At 42.1% G+C, this 17,459-nt stretch overlaps 2 protein-coding genes across 4 annotated transcripts in view; one reads left to right on the forward strand and one right to left on the reverse strand.

Moving 5' to 3' along the window:
• The window catches only part of RCN2 (reticulocalbin 2), a 425,951-nt gene that overhangs the window by 205,703 nt on the left and 202,789 nt on the right, over positions 1-17,459 (reverse strand). The window lies entirely within an intron of this gene.
• The window catches only part of TTC4 (tetratricopeptide repeat domain 4), an 84,484-nt gene that overhangs the window by 37,911 nt on the left and 29,114 nt on the right, over positions 1-17,459 (forward strand). For 2 of the 3 annotated variants that reach the window (XM_078786771.1, XM_078786770.1), the window contains 4 exons: positions 2,684-2,829; positions 16,048-16,113; positions 16,376-16,557; positions 16,740-16,821. In XM_078786771.1, the coding sequence (XP_078642897.1) occupies positions 2,684-2,829; positions 16,048-16,113; positions 16,376-16,557; positions 16,740-16,821 (476 nt within the window). Of the gene's footprint in view, positions 1-2,683; positions 2,830-16,047; positions 16,114-16,375; positions 16,572-16,739; positions 16,822-17,459 lie in introns of all 3 variants that reach the window. The other variant, XR_013624988.1, reaches the window with a different exon arrangement.

Below are 17,459 nucleotides of genomic sequence, written 5' to 3' on the forward strand. Positions count from 1 at the left end.
TTGATGTGGATTATTGATTGATGTTGTGGATCTACTGATGTACCATCTATTGATGTGGATCCATGATCGAGGTTGTGGATCCGCCGTTTGGAGAGCTCCTGGGCTGAAAGGATTGAAACCTCGAGGAAGAACGGTGCCCAGCTGATGATCCGTGCCGTCGGGCAACCAGTCAATTGCTTACGGGTTAAGGTTCTTGCTTTCGGTAACGGAACTATGTTTTGAGGTTTACAATTTAAATAAAGTTGAATATGGGATGTTGTGAAATTAACATCATTTACAGCAATCCTTTAAATTATTTATATTTAAGTTTAGGAACAACCAATACTGTATGATTAATTAAATGCATTTTAAAATTATGATTGCATAAGAGAAATAAGAATTGTAAAATCATAAGAGATAGAATTGTGAGAGACAAAAATTAAAAAACAAGGTGTGCGTGCGTGCGTGCGTCAGACAGAAATGAAAAAACGAGATTGTGTCTGTGCGTGCGCTGAACTACGAGCCTGAGTTCATGCATCAAATATATATATTCATAAACTGTAAAAGAACGAGAATCCACTCTCTTCTGCATCATGTTAACTATTTTATTAGGCCTTATGTCATGGCTTTTCCAAAATAAATGGTTTCTGTACGACTTGTTCAACAACAGTCATATTTGCTGTTAAGAGATATTACTAAAGGTCGTGGAACACACTGTTTTATTGACGATCCGTCATGAGCCTTGCTGTGCAGCCATTTGATATGTTTTCGGGCCTCCTCCTCAAGTCACTGCAAGTGAAAAGCCTTGGCTCTTCGTCTCATCCCTCGATCACTATCTGAACCCTTACTTGAACGTCTATTCCCGGTTTGTTTGTGCTTGCCTCTGGGAATTGCTGTCATTGCTTCCGAGCCATGTCCTCTCGTTCTTTCCCACTTTGTGCGCATTGCTGGCAAACATTTAATTGGTGTCCTAACATGTTCCACAAACCTTATTATCATACATGAACAATGTGTACTTGAACCCGTTCCTTAATAAAAACCTTTTCAACATTTTCCATCCCCAACACACCTATTGTTTACCCTGTGGCATGTTATGACACAACGCTGACCAAATAATGAAAGACTTTTGCGCACCTGCTCTTGTCTGGTATCCCTTGTAATATCTGGCTTGACCGAGGATACCTATGCTCACCTTGAATCCAAATTGTCCCCCAAACCCTCCATCACATTTTGAGGTTTGAGGTGGAGAATAATTCTGTTTTATGTGAAATTCATCACAGGGTTCTCTTCAGTGTTCTGTTGCTTTTCTTTGGTATATCATCTCGCTTGGGTTCATCTAGATTCTAGACTGTAGCCAAGTGCATGATGACGTCAGTCCTGTTAAATTTTGTGTTTGCTAAGGAGGTTGAAATCGTCTTGACGGAGATGCTCACTCTCCAAGTCAATTATTTTGCTTGCCAACTCCTTCCTCTTGGATAAGACGCTCTAAAACTGAACAATGCAACTTTTTCCTCACTTTATACTGTCGGGTGGTGACCTCCTCCACCATGGCTATCGGACACACGTATAGGTAATTCTCACAACTATAAAGTAATGTTAGTTCTTCCATGACTTTCAGTAAGACGACGAACACCTTGAGTTTTATTCAAGACTTGCTGAAGTACCCGGCATTGCATGGGAGGAGGAGGGGGGGGGGGGGCGTTGGGGGGAACTGGAGGGGGAGAAGAGAGAAAGGGAGTGGGATGAGTGGAAGGGGTAGGGGAGATAGGAAGGGGGAGGCAAGAGGGGAGGGAAAGATGTACGACATATACATCCTTTGGAAAGGGGGGTGGGGGGACTTTCACAGGCCCCTCTGTTTTGGGGGGTGTTGGCTGATTAAATCTGATTTGTTTGATTATTTGTGTTCAAATGTCTGGTAATTGTTTTGTTGTATTTATTTTTGTGAATGTGTACTTGTATATAACTGTCATTAATCAAAATTTTTTATTCACTGTAGAGTGATTAATTAATTTATTTATTTTTTACTCCCCCCAAAAATCGACTTTTTTTCAAAAAATTCTCTCTCTAAAACACCCACTGACAACCCCCTGAAATTTTGACGAAGATGCTAGGATCCTGGGTTCGAATCCCGGTCAATCGCTGAATTAACGCCAGGGGGGTTGACTCAGCCTGTCATCCTTCCGAGGTCGGCTAATTGAGTACCAGTTCACTGGTAATTCCCTGCTTGTCGTTAAAGGCGGCAAAAAGGGTTGGCGTCAGGAAGGGCATCCGGCCGTAAAACATTGCTTCAAAAAGGGGACCGAAAAACAACAACAACCACAGTTCCCGAAAAAGGCCAACCCCCGCTTGCGGGGAAAAATGGCCTCTAAAGGTGGTTTTTTTATTTATTTATCCGTTCAGCCATCTCTGAGAAAAATGGCGACACACACACGCACGCACGCATGCACACACACACAAACGGCTCTCTTATCGTATAGATTATGCGGTAAGGTACGGTAAGGAAATCTCGTATAGATTATGGAAATTGCATTACGCACACACACACAAACGGCTCTCTTATCGTATAGATTATGCCGTAGTTTTGTTTCTCTCAATACACACCGTGATTATCTTCGTTGTAATATACCGTTGCTCAGTTGCAATTTCCTTACCGTAGTTTTGTGGTGTACTCAAATTGCAACACCTCTTTTTTGTCCGTCTGAAGGAGCTCAGTGCTGCTTGGCCCTTGAATGCAATGAAGAGGCCGTTACTTGGTGCGACCGTGGATTGACGCTGCTCAGCGGGACAAAGGTCGAAAGTTCGGAGAAAACCACTCTGCTTCAGCTCCGTGTGAAAGCGGAGCGCCTCAGAGCAAGTACTTTATGTTTTCCGCCGCACTGCGTGGAGTGAAGGATCGTCGATGTGTATTTTAAGGGATGAGATATTGCGGGTTTTTCTCGGCACAAAAAGAAACAAACCGACAAAAACCAAGGGCCAAAACTCGCCTTGCCACGCTGACATGAAGAATCAAAGTGGCGACGGTCGCATTGGAGATGATTGGAAATTTTCTAATGCAATCGCCAATGGCAGATTTCTTGTTCCAGAAGGTTCAAGTCGTTTTCGAGTCTTTCACTGGAGGTAGCGAGTTCTCATGATTTGAAATTTGGGAATATCAGCATATGATCACAATGTGAATATTACAAAAGCAAGACCCTGCCCATCACCTTATTTTGGTATGCACGGCTGGTCGTTGCCGATGTAATCGCCGAAGCAAGTTACGTATGCCGCTGATTGGATCCTCCTGCATCTCTGTGGAACTGGAGAATGCACATCACAAGCAAATTTAGCACGAGAAGTATTTTTATGCCTCCACTGACTAAGTCGCCGGAGGCCTTATTTTTCCATGTTGTCCATGTTCATCCATCTGTCTGTCAATGCGTCTGTTTGTGATAGGCTTTTGTTACCACGATAACTTGAGAATGGCTGAATGGATCCAAGTCAAACTTGGTACAGGTATGCCTAATGACGTAAAGATGAACCGATTAGATTTTGGGGTCACGAGGTCAAAGATCAGAGGTCCCGTTAGGTAAAAAAATAATCTGTTACCGGGCTAACTTGTGAACCAGTGATGGGATTTTGACCATACTTGGTGTAAGTATATGTTATGTTATGATGAAATGACGAACTGATTAGATTTCAGTATCAACAGTCACAGGTCAGAGGTCATGTCAGGTAAAAATGTGGTAACTTCAGAACAGCTGAAAGGATTTAAATCAATCTTGGTACGAGTATGTATAATGATGTAATGATGTGGGTGGAGGCAAATCGGTTGACGTCGCGACGTCAAGACTTGCCATTCTAGTTATACTTTATTTTTCTTCTGCATAAGGTGGAGGCTCATGAGAGAGGAAGATGGCATCTCATCATCAAAATGAGACTGCCTTGTAACTGGATGGTGTGCGATGTGGGGAGATTAAATATAATTTCTGGGTAATATATTTGGTTAAATAACCATTGTGATTATTTTGTGACGCTACCACAACATTAAAATCGATAACTAGATACCTATAATCGCAAAGCGATCACCAAGGGTTAGTCTCCCCCGACCGGGGGAGTCTGACCCTTGGCAATCGCCCGCGATTTAACTTGGCCTTCAATCTAATGATGGCCATTTTTTGTTCTGACCACCATGTGACCTTGACCTTAAACTTGGAGGGTTATGATGTAAATAAAGCATAATTGGCCTTGCTCTCGGCTATCTAGGGAGGCCAATTTCATTCTTATCAGACAAACCTTAGTGGAGTTTTGGTTAGAAATGATAAACAAGAACGGCACCCAGTAGAGAGCATACCTCTGCCTGGTTGGTCAAATCACTCATTGGTGAAGAATCACTTTAAAAATTATCACCTTGTGTTGGCCTAATGGTTAGGGCGGCGGGCTTAGGATCCTAAGGTCTTGAGTTCGATTCCCGTTGAATTAACGCCAGGTGGGGTTGACTCAGCCTGTTCATCCTTCCGATGTCGGCAAAATGAGTACTAGATAACTAGTTATAGAGTGGCATTGCATCAGCAGCAGACGCGCCCACTGAAAATTATGCAACCAGCAACTGGGTGGCTGCACTCGATCCACCACCACCCCTTTAAAAATTATACTAGTTGGATCCGGATCCTGATCTTCACCAAAATTGAATCGATTCTTTCTTGTCACGCACCCAACCTCTCCAACAAGTTTCGTCCAAACAAATCCATCCATAACTTTTTGATATATCCTGCTCTGTATCGTTTTTGATCCAATCTCCCAATGGTGAAGAATCACTTAAAAGTTCTAGTAGCCGGATGCGAATCCGAATCTTCACCAAAATCTAATCATTTCGTCCTTGTCACATACGCTACATCTCTGCCAAATTTCGTCCGAATCCGTCCACAACTTTTTGAGATATCTTGTTCACATACGGACAGACAGACAGACAGGGGTGAAAACATAACCTCCATCCACCTTTGGTGGCAGAGCTAATAACAACCTGGTCGACAGTGATTCGAAGGCTATACACGACCACAAACAATGTACACTGCCTTCGATTGATGAAATGTTGTCTCTTGTGGAGAGATAATAAAATTTAATGACGCCGCCATAATGATGGAGTTTAGAAAATACGATGATGGGTAATTAAGCAAGGGTGCTCATATGAGAGCAAACAACATTGAGCTTCGAGTTTTCATTTGGGAGGGATTCTGTAGTGAGAATCTGCAAGGCATTGTGCAAAACAAATCTTAGTTATTAAACCTGTCAGAAGCCAATAATCATGACAAATTACAGAAGCATTAAAAAGGCAATATTGTTCATAGTCAGCACCCTATAGCAGTCAATATCAGAAGTCAGCACCACATGCTCATGCTGGCAAACATCCAAAAGAGAAGACGAAAGGGTTGTACATACGTACGCACCCTGAAGGAATAAGGTGGGGAGAGTCTGGGGCTGCTTGGCTGAATCATTTTCTCGGGGCGTGGCTGTGCCGCTGATGCAGTGCCCCATTACCAGCTAGCTGGTACTCATTTGCCGACCTCGGAAGGATGACGGGCTGAATTGACCCGCCTGACCCGCCATAACCCTAACAACTCAGGATCTTAAGCCAGCCACATTAACCGTTAAGCCAACACCAGGAATATGTTGGGGGTGAGGCTGGGGGTTGGTGAGGGTGAGGGGATGGGGCAGAGGGTGGTATTGAATCCCATTCTTCTGTTGGAATGCCACAACAATATCGATTGTGTTTTGTGACAATAAGCCACTCCACCCATCACTGTAATTCATTATAGTCCGTGAGCTGATCCCTTAATTTCGGTCAATTGGTACCATCTGAGGGCACCTCAAAATTTTGCTATTTTCTGATAGCTGGATGTTTCTGGAACTCAAAACAGCATGATGGACATTTGTAACTCACAGCTCAAGTTCTGAGCCATATTCATATGGGTGGGGTAGGTGAAAAAAACGTGATATTTGTTCAGTGAAAGAAAGCATTTTTTCAATTGTTTATTGCATACATCTGAAATTTCTCTTACAAAAGTATTTTTAAAAAATACATATAATCAAGATTTAAACAGTGCAAATGTTTACGACTTAGTGAACCTTCCAGTTCTTAATAGGGCCGCTGTAGCTGAACAGAGATCTAGAGGAGGACCGGCCAATAGCCAATCCTATTGGTCCATGTTGATAATAAACCGGATAGCGTATTTTGAACACATTTAATTAATTCAATCATCACTGTGATAAAATTAATACTTAAAACACTATTTTGTAATATTTCAACGTCCATCATGCCAAAAACAGAAGTGCGCCTAATAGCAAAATTGGCAAGGCATACTTATCATTCTGCGCATAATAACCATACAAGTAACAAATTGAATGTACAATGTCGTCAATATCCTATCATTCATAACTCACAGTCAACATGTCTTTCAGAATTTCTCTTAAAGGGCCACAGACACAGAAAAGCATGTTTGGTTTAATTAATAGATATTGCTTCACTTAACACTTAATCGTCCTTTTTTTTGAATAAATATCACTCGATTGGCTCCCGCCACCCAAAAAACGGCGATTTGATTGCTCATGTGACTGGCTACGTCATCGAGGGAATTTTTGTTGCTGCTGGTAGTTTTTAATAATGATTTTGACTATCAAAAGATTCTTGGTCAGGCAGTTATCATTGCGTACTGAGAAACCTTTCCCTCGATTACATCACACAGGTGACATCATGAATGAACATCACGATTTTAGGGGCGGGACTCCACTACCAGCTAAAAACTACCAGCAGCAACAAAAATTCCTTGCTCCCACCCCCCCCCCCCTTCCCACGCCTCCTCCCCCCAAGCCCTCTCCCTCCCACACATCTCCCTGCTCTTAAATTGTGTGTGCTCTCAAGTGTTTGTGTGCTTCCCCTTCTCTTGTCTTCCGCTCCCTCTTTTTATATATTTTGTTTGTCTGGTTGATTTGTTTGTGAAGTAAATGTCAGCTCTTTCACGAGCCTCGATTCAGTATACAAAAAAAACAAACAAAAAAAAAAACAAGCTTTTTACAATTCGCCGTTTCCACCGCTGATTGCATATCCATATCCAGAGGTTTCATGACTGGTGGTCCTTCTCTGTTGCCTGCATTGTAGTCTGGCACTTCCAGAGCTACGGGTGTAATGGTCCGCTTCTTCTCGTTTGATTGGGCAAATTTACTCTCTGGTAGCTTCACGGTCTGGACTTGAGGCTGTATGATAATTCCATTCACCCTGTGAGAGGTACCACCACCGCTAAGCGTCTCTTCGAGTCTGTCAATGTTGTCAAAGGCAAGTGGTGTTGGAATACCTGTATGAGAGGTGGACGGGAGAACAACCCCTTGGTCTGCTTCCTTCCTTTGTTTCTGAAGACATAATGCAGTGTCCATCTCTTCAAGCTTGGAATACGAGATACTGTGTCCCAGTCGATTGAGCAACTTAATCAGTTCAACATTGCCTGTGAGGGATTTTACTCCCCACGGCAGTAGAATGTGCTTGGTGGGTGCAAGTGCCCCTCTACTCACAGCATACAGGCAATCTTGTCCTATTGACTGCACAACACGTTTCAGTTTTTCCGTTCCATCCTCTGCTTCACCAAGTAGAAGCAAATTCAAGAAGGTTTGTAAAGCATCTGGCAAAATACTGTACTCAGAGTTCAGTTCATCAGGATGCGGAGGCTAGGGTTTTGTTTTGAGCTTCTTGATTTGTCCTCTTATGTGGGTCGCTGACAGTTTCACAACATTTTCCATATCATCTACGATTCTACATGCTTTAAACGCTCCAGTCGATCTTCAATCTTCGTCAGTTCAACCACTACCTTCTCCAAGGAAAGACTATCTGGATACACTAAAAGCTTACCACTGTTGTTGGTGACAAAATGAAGTGATTTGCCAAATTCACATTCTAGTTTTCGTCGTATGTGTTTTTTGGTTTGTAATTTCACATTATTGCAACCAAATGATTGCATATGGTTCACGAATTTCTCAGTCAGAACTGTCATTTTCACCACTGTTGGCTCCACAAACAATGTCTCTCTGATGTACATGAAGAGGTGTAGGTAGGATTCATGTTCGGCTGCCTTATAAGCCACTTCGTCGTCGTCAGTTGAGTTTGTATTTGGAGGTGTTTGTTTCTCATCTCTGGTATAGTTATGGTAGCAAGACTTATGGTAATGAGCCTCAGCAGCAATCAACTCCCTAGATGTAATTGCGAGGATACGATCATCCAGCTTTGTAAGAGCTGCATTTCTTACTTTATCATCTGCACGCATCTCTCGAGACTGCAGGAGGACCTCTCTAGTGTTAGAGCCTGAAGCATACTTGCTTTTCTTTTCACAAAAGATGCAAACTGCCTCTAAAACACGTGATGTGGTAGGTGTGCTTCGAGAAGATCTTCTTGTTTCACTGGAACATTCTGATTCCGATGTTTCGACAAACTTTGCGAGTGTTTTCTTATGTGTGAAACTGGCTCGACAGTCTCTGTGGTAAAACAAGCGTTCGTCATATTCATGTTCCTCGAGGTCATTGATAGGAGCAAACTAAGTGCTGTTAGCTAGATTCAAAATCCCGTCTCGGAACCGTCTCGATAAATTTTCAATTTTCATAACGGGATCTCGGATCGGCTCGGTTCCTGACAAAGTAATACAAAGTAATTAAGAAAAAAAAACAAAAAACAAACAAACAAAAAAAAACAAACAAACAAGGCTTCAGAAATAATGGAATTTCATTACAATATATAAACAACAATGAAAAAAATTCATTTCTGATGTTGAGTACTTAAATTCCGACTTAGCTTCCATTTACTGGGATGAAATAAAATACACCGCCTACATGCAGATGATCGGCCACCGCTAACGCTAAGCGTTCAATATAGCGTGCTCACCGACCTGACGCACGTCCCACTACCCGTCCCACTACCCAACTTATCAGGCCTAAAGTGGAGATAAGATAACCAAAATACTTTCACATTCAAACCGTCAAACCAAACCCCCCCCCCCCCCCCCCCCCGAGGCCCGAGTCCTTATCTTCACAATTGTTATCGCCATGCTGTCTTATCATATTCGTTATCTTAAACGCCAAGATAGAAACAAATTAACTAAAAAAGCCATTGAAAAGTTTGAATGTGAACTCATTCTGGAATCTTGAAGTTAATTCGTACAAAACGAACATTAAACTCATTTTTTCAGTCTAACACGATGGATAATGACAACATAAAGCAGAGCGAAAAGCGATGTCAGGAAATAGTGTACTTTATATATTACGTTTTAGCGGTTGCCGAAGACGATAAGAAGAGGCAATTTCGTTAGGTACAAAAGGTTGTTTATTGTACAGGTATCTCCAGCAACTGCTAGCGAACGGAAGTCGTAACGGCTTATAGAAAACCAAGAACCCTCTTCGGAGGGCGTGGCTCCAACAGCCGCGCGTGCGTCATGATGACACAACCAAACGTCCGTGTGCGTGGGTTCGACCAAACATTCGTAATGGTAACCGTCACATGCGGATAAGTTAACCGCGACATGTGAATAAGTTAACCACTACAACGTGTACTATCCGAAATGCATTATAGGCTTATAAATATGACTTAAGAAGTGCATTGTTTGTTGACAAGGGGAAAATCCTGGAACAGTGAGTTCACTTTATCTATCATCGTTTGTGTCAGTTCAGCTGCACTTGCGAAAAATGATGCTTGTGCAGAAGCAGAGTAATGAAAGCAAGGCTCAATAAATGCCTCTATTATGGAAAATATCTGCAAGAAGTTGGAATTTTAACCGGGATTTTTTTACCGAGAAATTGCGTCAATCAATTTATCTCGGGACCGTCCCGAGACCGTCTCGAAAGCCGAAACCGCCGGGATTTCGTCCCGGTCTCGGATCGGTTGACAGCCCTAGAGCAAAGTTTTGTATTTTGGCTGCATTCAACAGTACGTTAAGGGATTCTGCATCTCTAGGCTTGGTAACATTAGATTCAGATGATTGTTTGGAACAAATAATTCAGGTTCTTTCGATTGAAGATTCTTTGCACTTCTTCCTAGGTGACTCCATAATGTTTTGATGTTCACATTCTGAACTCAGTCACACACCTGAAATGATATATAAAGAAACGTTCAGAATCGTTCATTTTGTTTGATAATCTACATTTTAAACCTTAAATAAATTTTCTTCATCTGATATCTGTAAAAGTATATATTAGACTTAATTATATCTTAAATATTTTTGCTTATGCATTTAAAAATTAATATTTAAAGCACATAAATATTTTACAAGTTTATAGTTTATAACAAATATGGTCATACCAAAAACTGTTGTAGATCATCACAGCACGAACAAAATATCAGCTGAAAACCCTTTAATATAAAAACTAATATCGCATGTCTTGCCTGTAAGTAAAGTAAATTGTATTTGTTAATATCCAGTAGAAATTGCACACATATGAAATTTTCACTTTTTGCACAAATAATACCGCGTTTATATGAAATGATAATGCAATTAATGGACACAAAATAAGTTCCAAAAATATTTATTTAACAAATATACATGTTTTATCACATCCACACACACAAAAAAGCAACATTCATTATTGATTATTTTATTTGGTCGCCATAAGCAATATTGTAACAACTTCCATGTGTCAGAAATGGCCATTTTTGCCACATTTTCATCAAAATATTAAAATCGCTGTAGAAAACTTGAGCTGTGAGTTTGGAATGTCCATGCATTTTTGTTATGTCCTCATATGTACCATCAATAAACAATAGGTTTTTTGAGGTGCCCTCAGATGGTACCGACTTCGTACCTGGCTCATGGACTATTAACCTTGTCTCAACATACTGCGATGTAGTGGTCGCAGGGGGTGCTGCCCAATGGAGCATGCCAATCTTCACACGGGACGTTAAGTCGACATCTCATTTGCATGGTTTAAATGCCCGCAGTATCCATAAAAAATAGGCTGTTGAGGTAGTACCCTCTACAAGTTTCCTATTTCGTCACGGCAGCTCCTTGAGGTTCAAACAGATCAGGTATCAGATATACTGATCAACATCTATATTGATCTAGGGAGGCCAATTTCATTCTGATCAGACAAACCTTAGTGGAGTTTTGGTGAAAAAAATGATAAATGACAATCAATAATTTGGTCACGATGTTAAAAATTAGGTCAAGGTCCAAAAAAAAATCGCACCTGGATGCAAAGGAAGCGGTTTAGTTTGGCATTTTAAATATGAAATAGGCAAAGCCTAGAAACGAATGAAAACCTTTACAACCACCCTTTAGAACCCTTTAAAATTACCCTTTAGAGTTACCCTTTAGAACCCTTTAGGATTACCCTTTAGAACCCTTTAGGATTACCCTTTAGAACCCCTTAGAATTAACCTTTTAGAATCCTTTAAAATTAACCTTTAGAACCCTTTATAATTACTGTGTAGAACCCTTTATAATTACCATTTAGAACCCTTTAGAATAACCCATTAGAATTAACCTTTTAGAATCCTTTAGAATTAAACATGGTGGTTTAGAAAGGTTCCTCTTTATTTTTGATGGACAGACATCGCCAAATATTGAAGCGGCTTCAAAGCTTGAAAATTCTGTCAACCCCACGTGCTTATTATTTTCATTATTGATGCAAAATTTCATTCTGAAAGTCACAGGCAGCTCCGAGATGCATCTCGAACATTGGTAGAAAAAAAAGAGAGAAAAACGTAAAGGCTGGTTTCGTACTCCTAGGATGTCTAACACCTTGACCTTTAACCCAGAGGGGTATGCTGTAAATTAAGCATAAATGCACCTTGCTCTAGGCTATCTAGAGAGGGCAATTTTGTTCCAATCGGACAATCTATCAAGTTATGGTGAAAAAATGTTAAAATGTGTACATTTCGGTCGCCGTTTAAAGTAGAACGGCCATGGTAGAGTGCCCAGGTTGAACAGTTTACGGTTTGTATCCCACCAATAGGCCGGATCTGCATCCGGACCTGAATCAAAATCTAATCGCTTGTTCTTGTCACTTCACCAACTCGTCCACCTAGTTTTGTCATAAGTCGTCCATAAATTTTATGAAATTTCATGTTATATATCGCTTTTAGCTGAATGAACTCGATGGTGAAGAATCACTTTCAAAATTAAAAATTCTCATATCCGGATCTGGATTCAGATCTTCACCAAAATCGAATCGATTAGTCCTTGTCTCACACCTAACCTGTCCACCAAGTTTCGTCTGAATCCGTCCATAACGTTTTGAGATATCCTGCTCTATATCGTTTTTAGCCCTATTAGCCTACCTTTTTAGCCCAATGGTGAAGAATCACTGACCATTGTGAAGAATGAATTGAAGAATTGAAAAAAATGAAGTGAAGAATCACAATCGCAATCACAGTTTTAGGACCGGCAGAGAAGATAACTGAGAAGGAAGTTGAGGAAGCGATAAAAGCAATGAAGAGTAGAAAAGCGGCAGGGTCGACGGGAGTTGTGGGAGATATGTTGAAGGCAGAGGAAAGTTGGGGTGTGAAGAGAATGACAAAGATCTGTAATCTGGTGGTGAAAGAAGGCTGCATTCCAGTGGATTGGGAACTGAGTACCCTCGTCCCTCTATACAAGGGGAAAGATGACCCTCTGGACTGTGGCTCATATCGAGCGATAAAGTTATTGGAGCATGGAATGAAGGTATTGGAAAGGGTGTTGGAGAAGAGGACAAGGAAGAAGGTGAAGATCGACGAAACGCAGTTTGGATTTATGCCAGGAAGAGGAACGACAGATGCGCTTTTTATTGTAAGGTAGTTGCAGGAGAAGTACATGGAGAAGAGGAAGAAGTTGTTTCTTGGGTTTGTTGATCTGGAGAAAGCATTCGATAGGGTTCCACGTGAAGTAGTGACATGGGCATTGAGGAAGTCAGGCGTGGAGGAATGGTTGATCAGAGTAGTTGTTGGCAATGTATGAGAGAGCGTGCACAGCTGTAAGGACGAAGGATGGGAGCAGTGGTGAGTTTGAGGTGAAGGTGGGAGTGCATCAGGGGTCGGTACTAAATCCACTACTATTTGTAGCTGTGATGGAGGTGCTGGCTCGGAATGTAAAGGAGGGTTTACCGTGGGAGTTTGTATGCAGATGATCTGGTGTTGATTGCGGAAAGTATGGATGGACTGAAGGAGAAGATGAACAAGTGGAAGGAATGTATGGAGGCAAAAGGTCTGTAGGTGAATATCAGAAAAACGAAGGTGATGGCAAGTGGTAAAGCATGTGGTGAGGTGGAAAGAACTGGGAAGTGGCCGTGTGCTGTGTGCAGGAAGGGTGTCGGAGTGAACTCCATTCTATGTACAATGTGCGCTGAGTGGGTTCATTAAAAATGTCGTGGTCTGAGAGGGTCATAAACCAGTCTGGCAGCTACATTCAAGTGTAAGGTGTGCACAGAGGGAGCTACAGATGGAGAAAATGTTGAGTTGGATCTTGGAGACGGCGTGAAGTTGGAAGGTGTGAAAACATTTTGCTACCTAGGAGACATGCTGAATGGAGAAGGTGGATCAGACTCGGCAACGGTTGCTCGAGTGAGATGTGCATGGAAGAAGTGTCGGGAACTGAGTGGCATGCTGACGAGGAGGGGAGTGTCGTTGAACCTGAAGGGAAAGGTGTATGCTGCATGTGTGAGAAGTGTTATGAATTATGGGAGCGAGACATTGGTAATGAACGTAGAGCAGCAACGAAGGCTGGAAAGGGTGGAAATGTGTATGGTTCGGTGGATGTGCGGAGTATCATTGAGAGAGAGAGGAAGACAAATGATGAATTGTGAAAGATGATGGGAATAGAGCCTGTGTTGGATGCTTTGAAGAGAAACAGGTTGAGATGGTTTGGTCATGTGTTGAGGAAGGATGAAAGTGACTGGTTGAGAAGAGTGATGGAAATGAATGTAGAAGGAAGTAGAAGACGGGAAAGACCGAGAAAGACTTGGCTAAAGGTGGTGGAAGAAGAAATGCGGGCAAGGGGGTTGACAAGCGTAGATGCAGAAAATAGGGCAAAATGGAGAAGATTGTCATGGGGTCCACAAGGCTAACCCCCGCTCTAGCAGGGAAAATGGCCTTAAAATGCCTGTTGTTGTTGTTGGTGAAGAATCACTGAAAATAATTCTTTGATCCCGATCTGGATCTTCACCAAAATCTAAGCATTTCGGCCTTGTCAACCACACACAAACTGTCCACCAAGTTTCGTTCAAGTCTTTCTGTTTGTCGTGTTATAACTTGAGAACAGATTAACAGATTTCAATAAATCTAACTACCGTCGATTTAGGACACTCCCGGGAAGATTTGTGACGTATAAAAAAAATAAAATAAGGGTCGGTTTGTGTGTATGGGTACATTATGGGCACACGTGTCGAAACTGTAAACGTCAACTTGCAACGCTGGTTATTCCTGCATGGAGGGCTGGATCTCCCAAGAATCCTTTTTTGTTCTTGCCCATAGATTAGCCATCTCAGCAAAGATTGGTATTTCTATCAGCGAAGCGACGGGTCTTATACTCTAGTATCGATTGTATTTTAGGAATAGCAGGTACTGTACAATCAATGAAGTGCGTGCGTGTGTGTGGGTGTCCTTGATTATCTATATTTGTGGGTTTCAAGAGGTGGAACTTAGTCCTCCCAGGACCAGTTTTGTTGTCCCCCGTCGCACCGTGGAGCGAAAGGGGGACTATGGTTTTCCCCTCCGTCCGTGTGTCTGTCCATGCGTCCGTGCGTGCGTGCGTGCGTGCGTGCGTGCATAAGCGAAGGACCGAATTCTAATTTGGTGTGTGGGTGCAACCCACGTCAAAATCCAAGATTGCTGCCGCCATGTATGTCTGACACCATGTATGTCTGAACCTTGTGAGCGGAATATCTTGAAAAATAAGCGAAGTACCAACTTCTAATCTGGTGTGTGGGTGTATCTAGGCATATGGAAGAACGCTATTGAAAATTGGGTCGCCACGTCAAAATCTAAGATGGCCGCCACCATATATATGTCTGAACATTGTGAGCGAAATATCTTGAAAAATAAGCGAAGTACCAACTTCTAATCTGGTGTGTGGGTGTGTCTAGGCATAAGGAAGAACGCTATTGAAAATTGGGTCGCCACGTCAAAATCCAAGATGGCCGCCTTGCGTCTTCCACTTTGTCAACTCACATCACTTCACCGACGGGGGACCTAGGCGTAACGCTTGTTCCAAGGGCTCTTTTCATGATCGTCACTGAGTCCCGGAGTGCCTCCAACTGTAGTTTGTTGTAATTTTTCTGGGAATGGTTTTCAAAATCTCAGTGATGTTCTTCTTCATCATTCCTGTTGCTCCAATTATCACTAGTATAATTTTGATGCTCTTCTGCTTCCCAGATCTCTTGACCTCATTTTTGAAGTCCTTGTATTTGGTCATTTTCTTGATTTCTGCTTTGTTTAGGCCAAAGTCGCTGGGTACTGATATCTCAATCATCAATGCTGTCTTTTCCTTTTTGTTCATGAGTACAATGTCCAGTCGCAATGCTTTGTTTTCTATGTTCACGCTCGATGGAATCATCATGTCGAATGTGAGCATGGCATCCTCATTTCCAATGATTGCCCTTGGTTCGTACTTCCATGGGTATTCTGGTATTGGGATGTTAAAATTTTTGCAGATATGCCAATGAATCGCTTTACTTTTTGCATTCACTTTACTGTGTGTGTGTGTGTGTGTGTGTGTGTGTGTGTGTGTGTGTGTGTGTGTGTGTGTGTGTGTGTGTGTGTGTGTGTGTGTGTGTGTGTGTGTGTGTGTGTGTGTGTGTGCGCGCGCGTGCGTGCTCGAGACATAAACATGACAATGTTATGTTATTGACCTCTTGCCACTCACAATCCAATACGAACTAAAGATGGCTTGTGGTCTGGCAGATTTATTGAGTTAGTTTTCCTTAATTATGTAGCATTTTGGCAAGTGAAGATTCTTAAGAATTTTTGCAGACAGCTCACCGGCTTGATCGTGGAGTGTACCATAACTTGTCATGAAGTACTTGTGAGTACGTGCCCAGTAAATGACAGGCGGATAAGTTACATCTTAAACTTTGTATGCTGTCAATTGACAGAAGGAGAAGGAAAGAGACGAGAGGAAGACACGCTCAAAGGCGGCAGCACTGCATAAGGCTCTTAAGGTATGAAATATCGAAGGAAAATAACATTTTAGATTAGCAGAGAGAAAGCAGAGTATCCTATCTGTGTTGCAACAGCTCTTACTTTTTCACTTTCTTTTTTATTTTGGGAATTGACAACGACTACCGGTAAGTACCTTGTATGCATTTTATGTTTGCATTGGAAAAGGTATTGGCACTGTATCGCTGTCAAGATATACCTTTATATTGTATTGGTGCTCAGTGATGTCACCGATGTAACTGGAAATGTGTTGCATCCCACTAGGACCGTGGGATTTGTGTTGTGGCCCGTTCCCTGGTTGCTGATTCCGAGGAAGGGGCTGATACAGCAGAACGTGAGGGACATGTTGTGCTCCTGCCTGGAGGTCGGTTGGCCTGGTCAGTGGCCTTGCTCTACCCTGAGGATGACCAGAGGGACCTGGTGGTTGATTTCCATGAAGACACTATGTAAGATGCTCGTGGTAAAGAGATACAAGTGGACATTGCAACTTACCACTGTTGAAAATGGTGGGTGGGTGCTTAAAGGACTGTCGAGCCAAAAAATATAATGTACATGAAATGGAAGTAATTTTGGAAGGGTATGATGTGTGGGAGGAAATGTCTTCCTTTCCCATCATTTTGTTCACCAGATTAGCAAATCAACTGGAAACCATACTTCATGAACCACCACCATGGGATCTAAATGGTCGATACCATGTATCAAACATCCGGGTAACTGCATCTGCATACCACGCCACAGTGGAACATCATACAATATGACTATGTTGATCGTGTTGGTGCTGTATTATAATTGTGTTGTAAGATATCAGTATTCCATCTAGCATTTCATTTGTGAAAGGTGCGTTACAAATACGCGGCAGAGGAGGGCAAGGTTTTAACTGAAATGTGAAAAAAAAAAATCCATTTTGATTTTGTAATGTTGCATCCTTCGTTTTATATGTTCATGTTGTGAGGTTCCATGTCAACATGAAAAGTAACATGTTTGGGGTTGAACTATAGGTTTGGGTTAACATGAAAAGTAACATGTTTGGGTTAAAGTATAGGTTTGGGCTAACATGAAAAATAACATGTTTGGGTTAAATTATAGGTTTAGGTTTAGGTGTCGTAACATGAAAAGTAACATGTTTGGGTTAAACTATAGTTTGGGTTTCCCTCCCTCGCGGTCCCCCTGTACTGTCTTTCCCTCGTGGTCCCCCTGTGCTGTCTTTCCCTCGTGGTCCCCCTGTGCTGTCTTTCCGTCGTGGTCCCCCTGTGCTGTCTTTCCCTCGTGGTCCCCCTGTGCTGTCTTTCCGTCATGGTCCCCCTGTGCTGTCTTTCCCTCGTGGTCCCCCTGTGCTGTCTTTCCGTCG

This window comes from Myxine glutinosa, chromosome 11 (assembly GCF_964187855.1).
Source record: "Myxine glutinosa chromosome 11, kmMyxGlut1.1, whole genome shotgun sequence".
NCBI lineage: Eukaryota > Metazoa > Chordata > Myxini > Myxiniformes > Myxinidae > Myxine > Myxine glutinosa.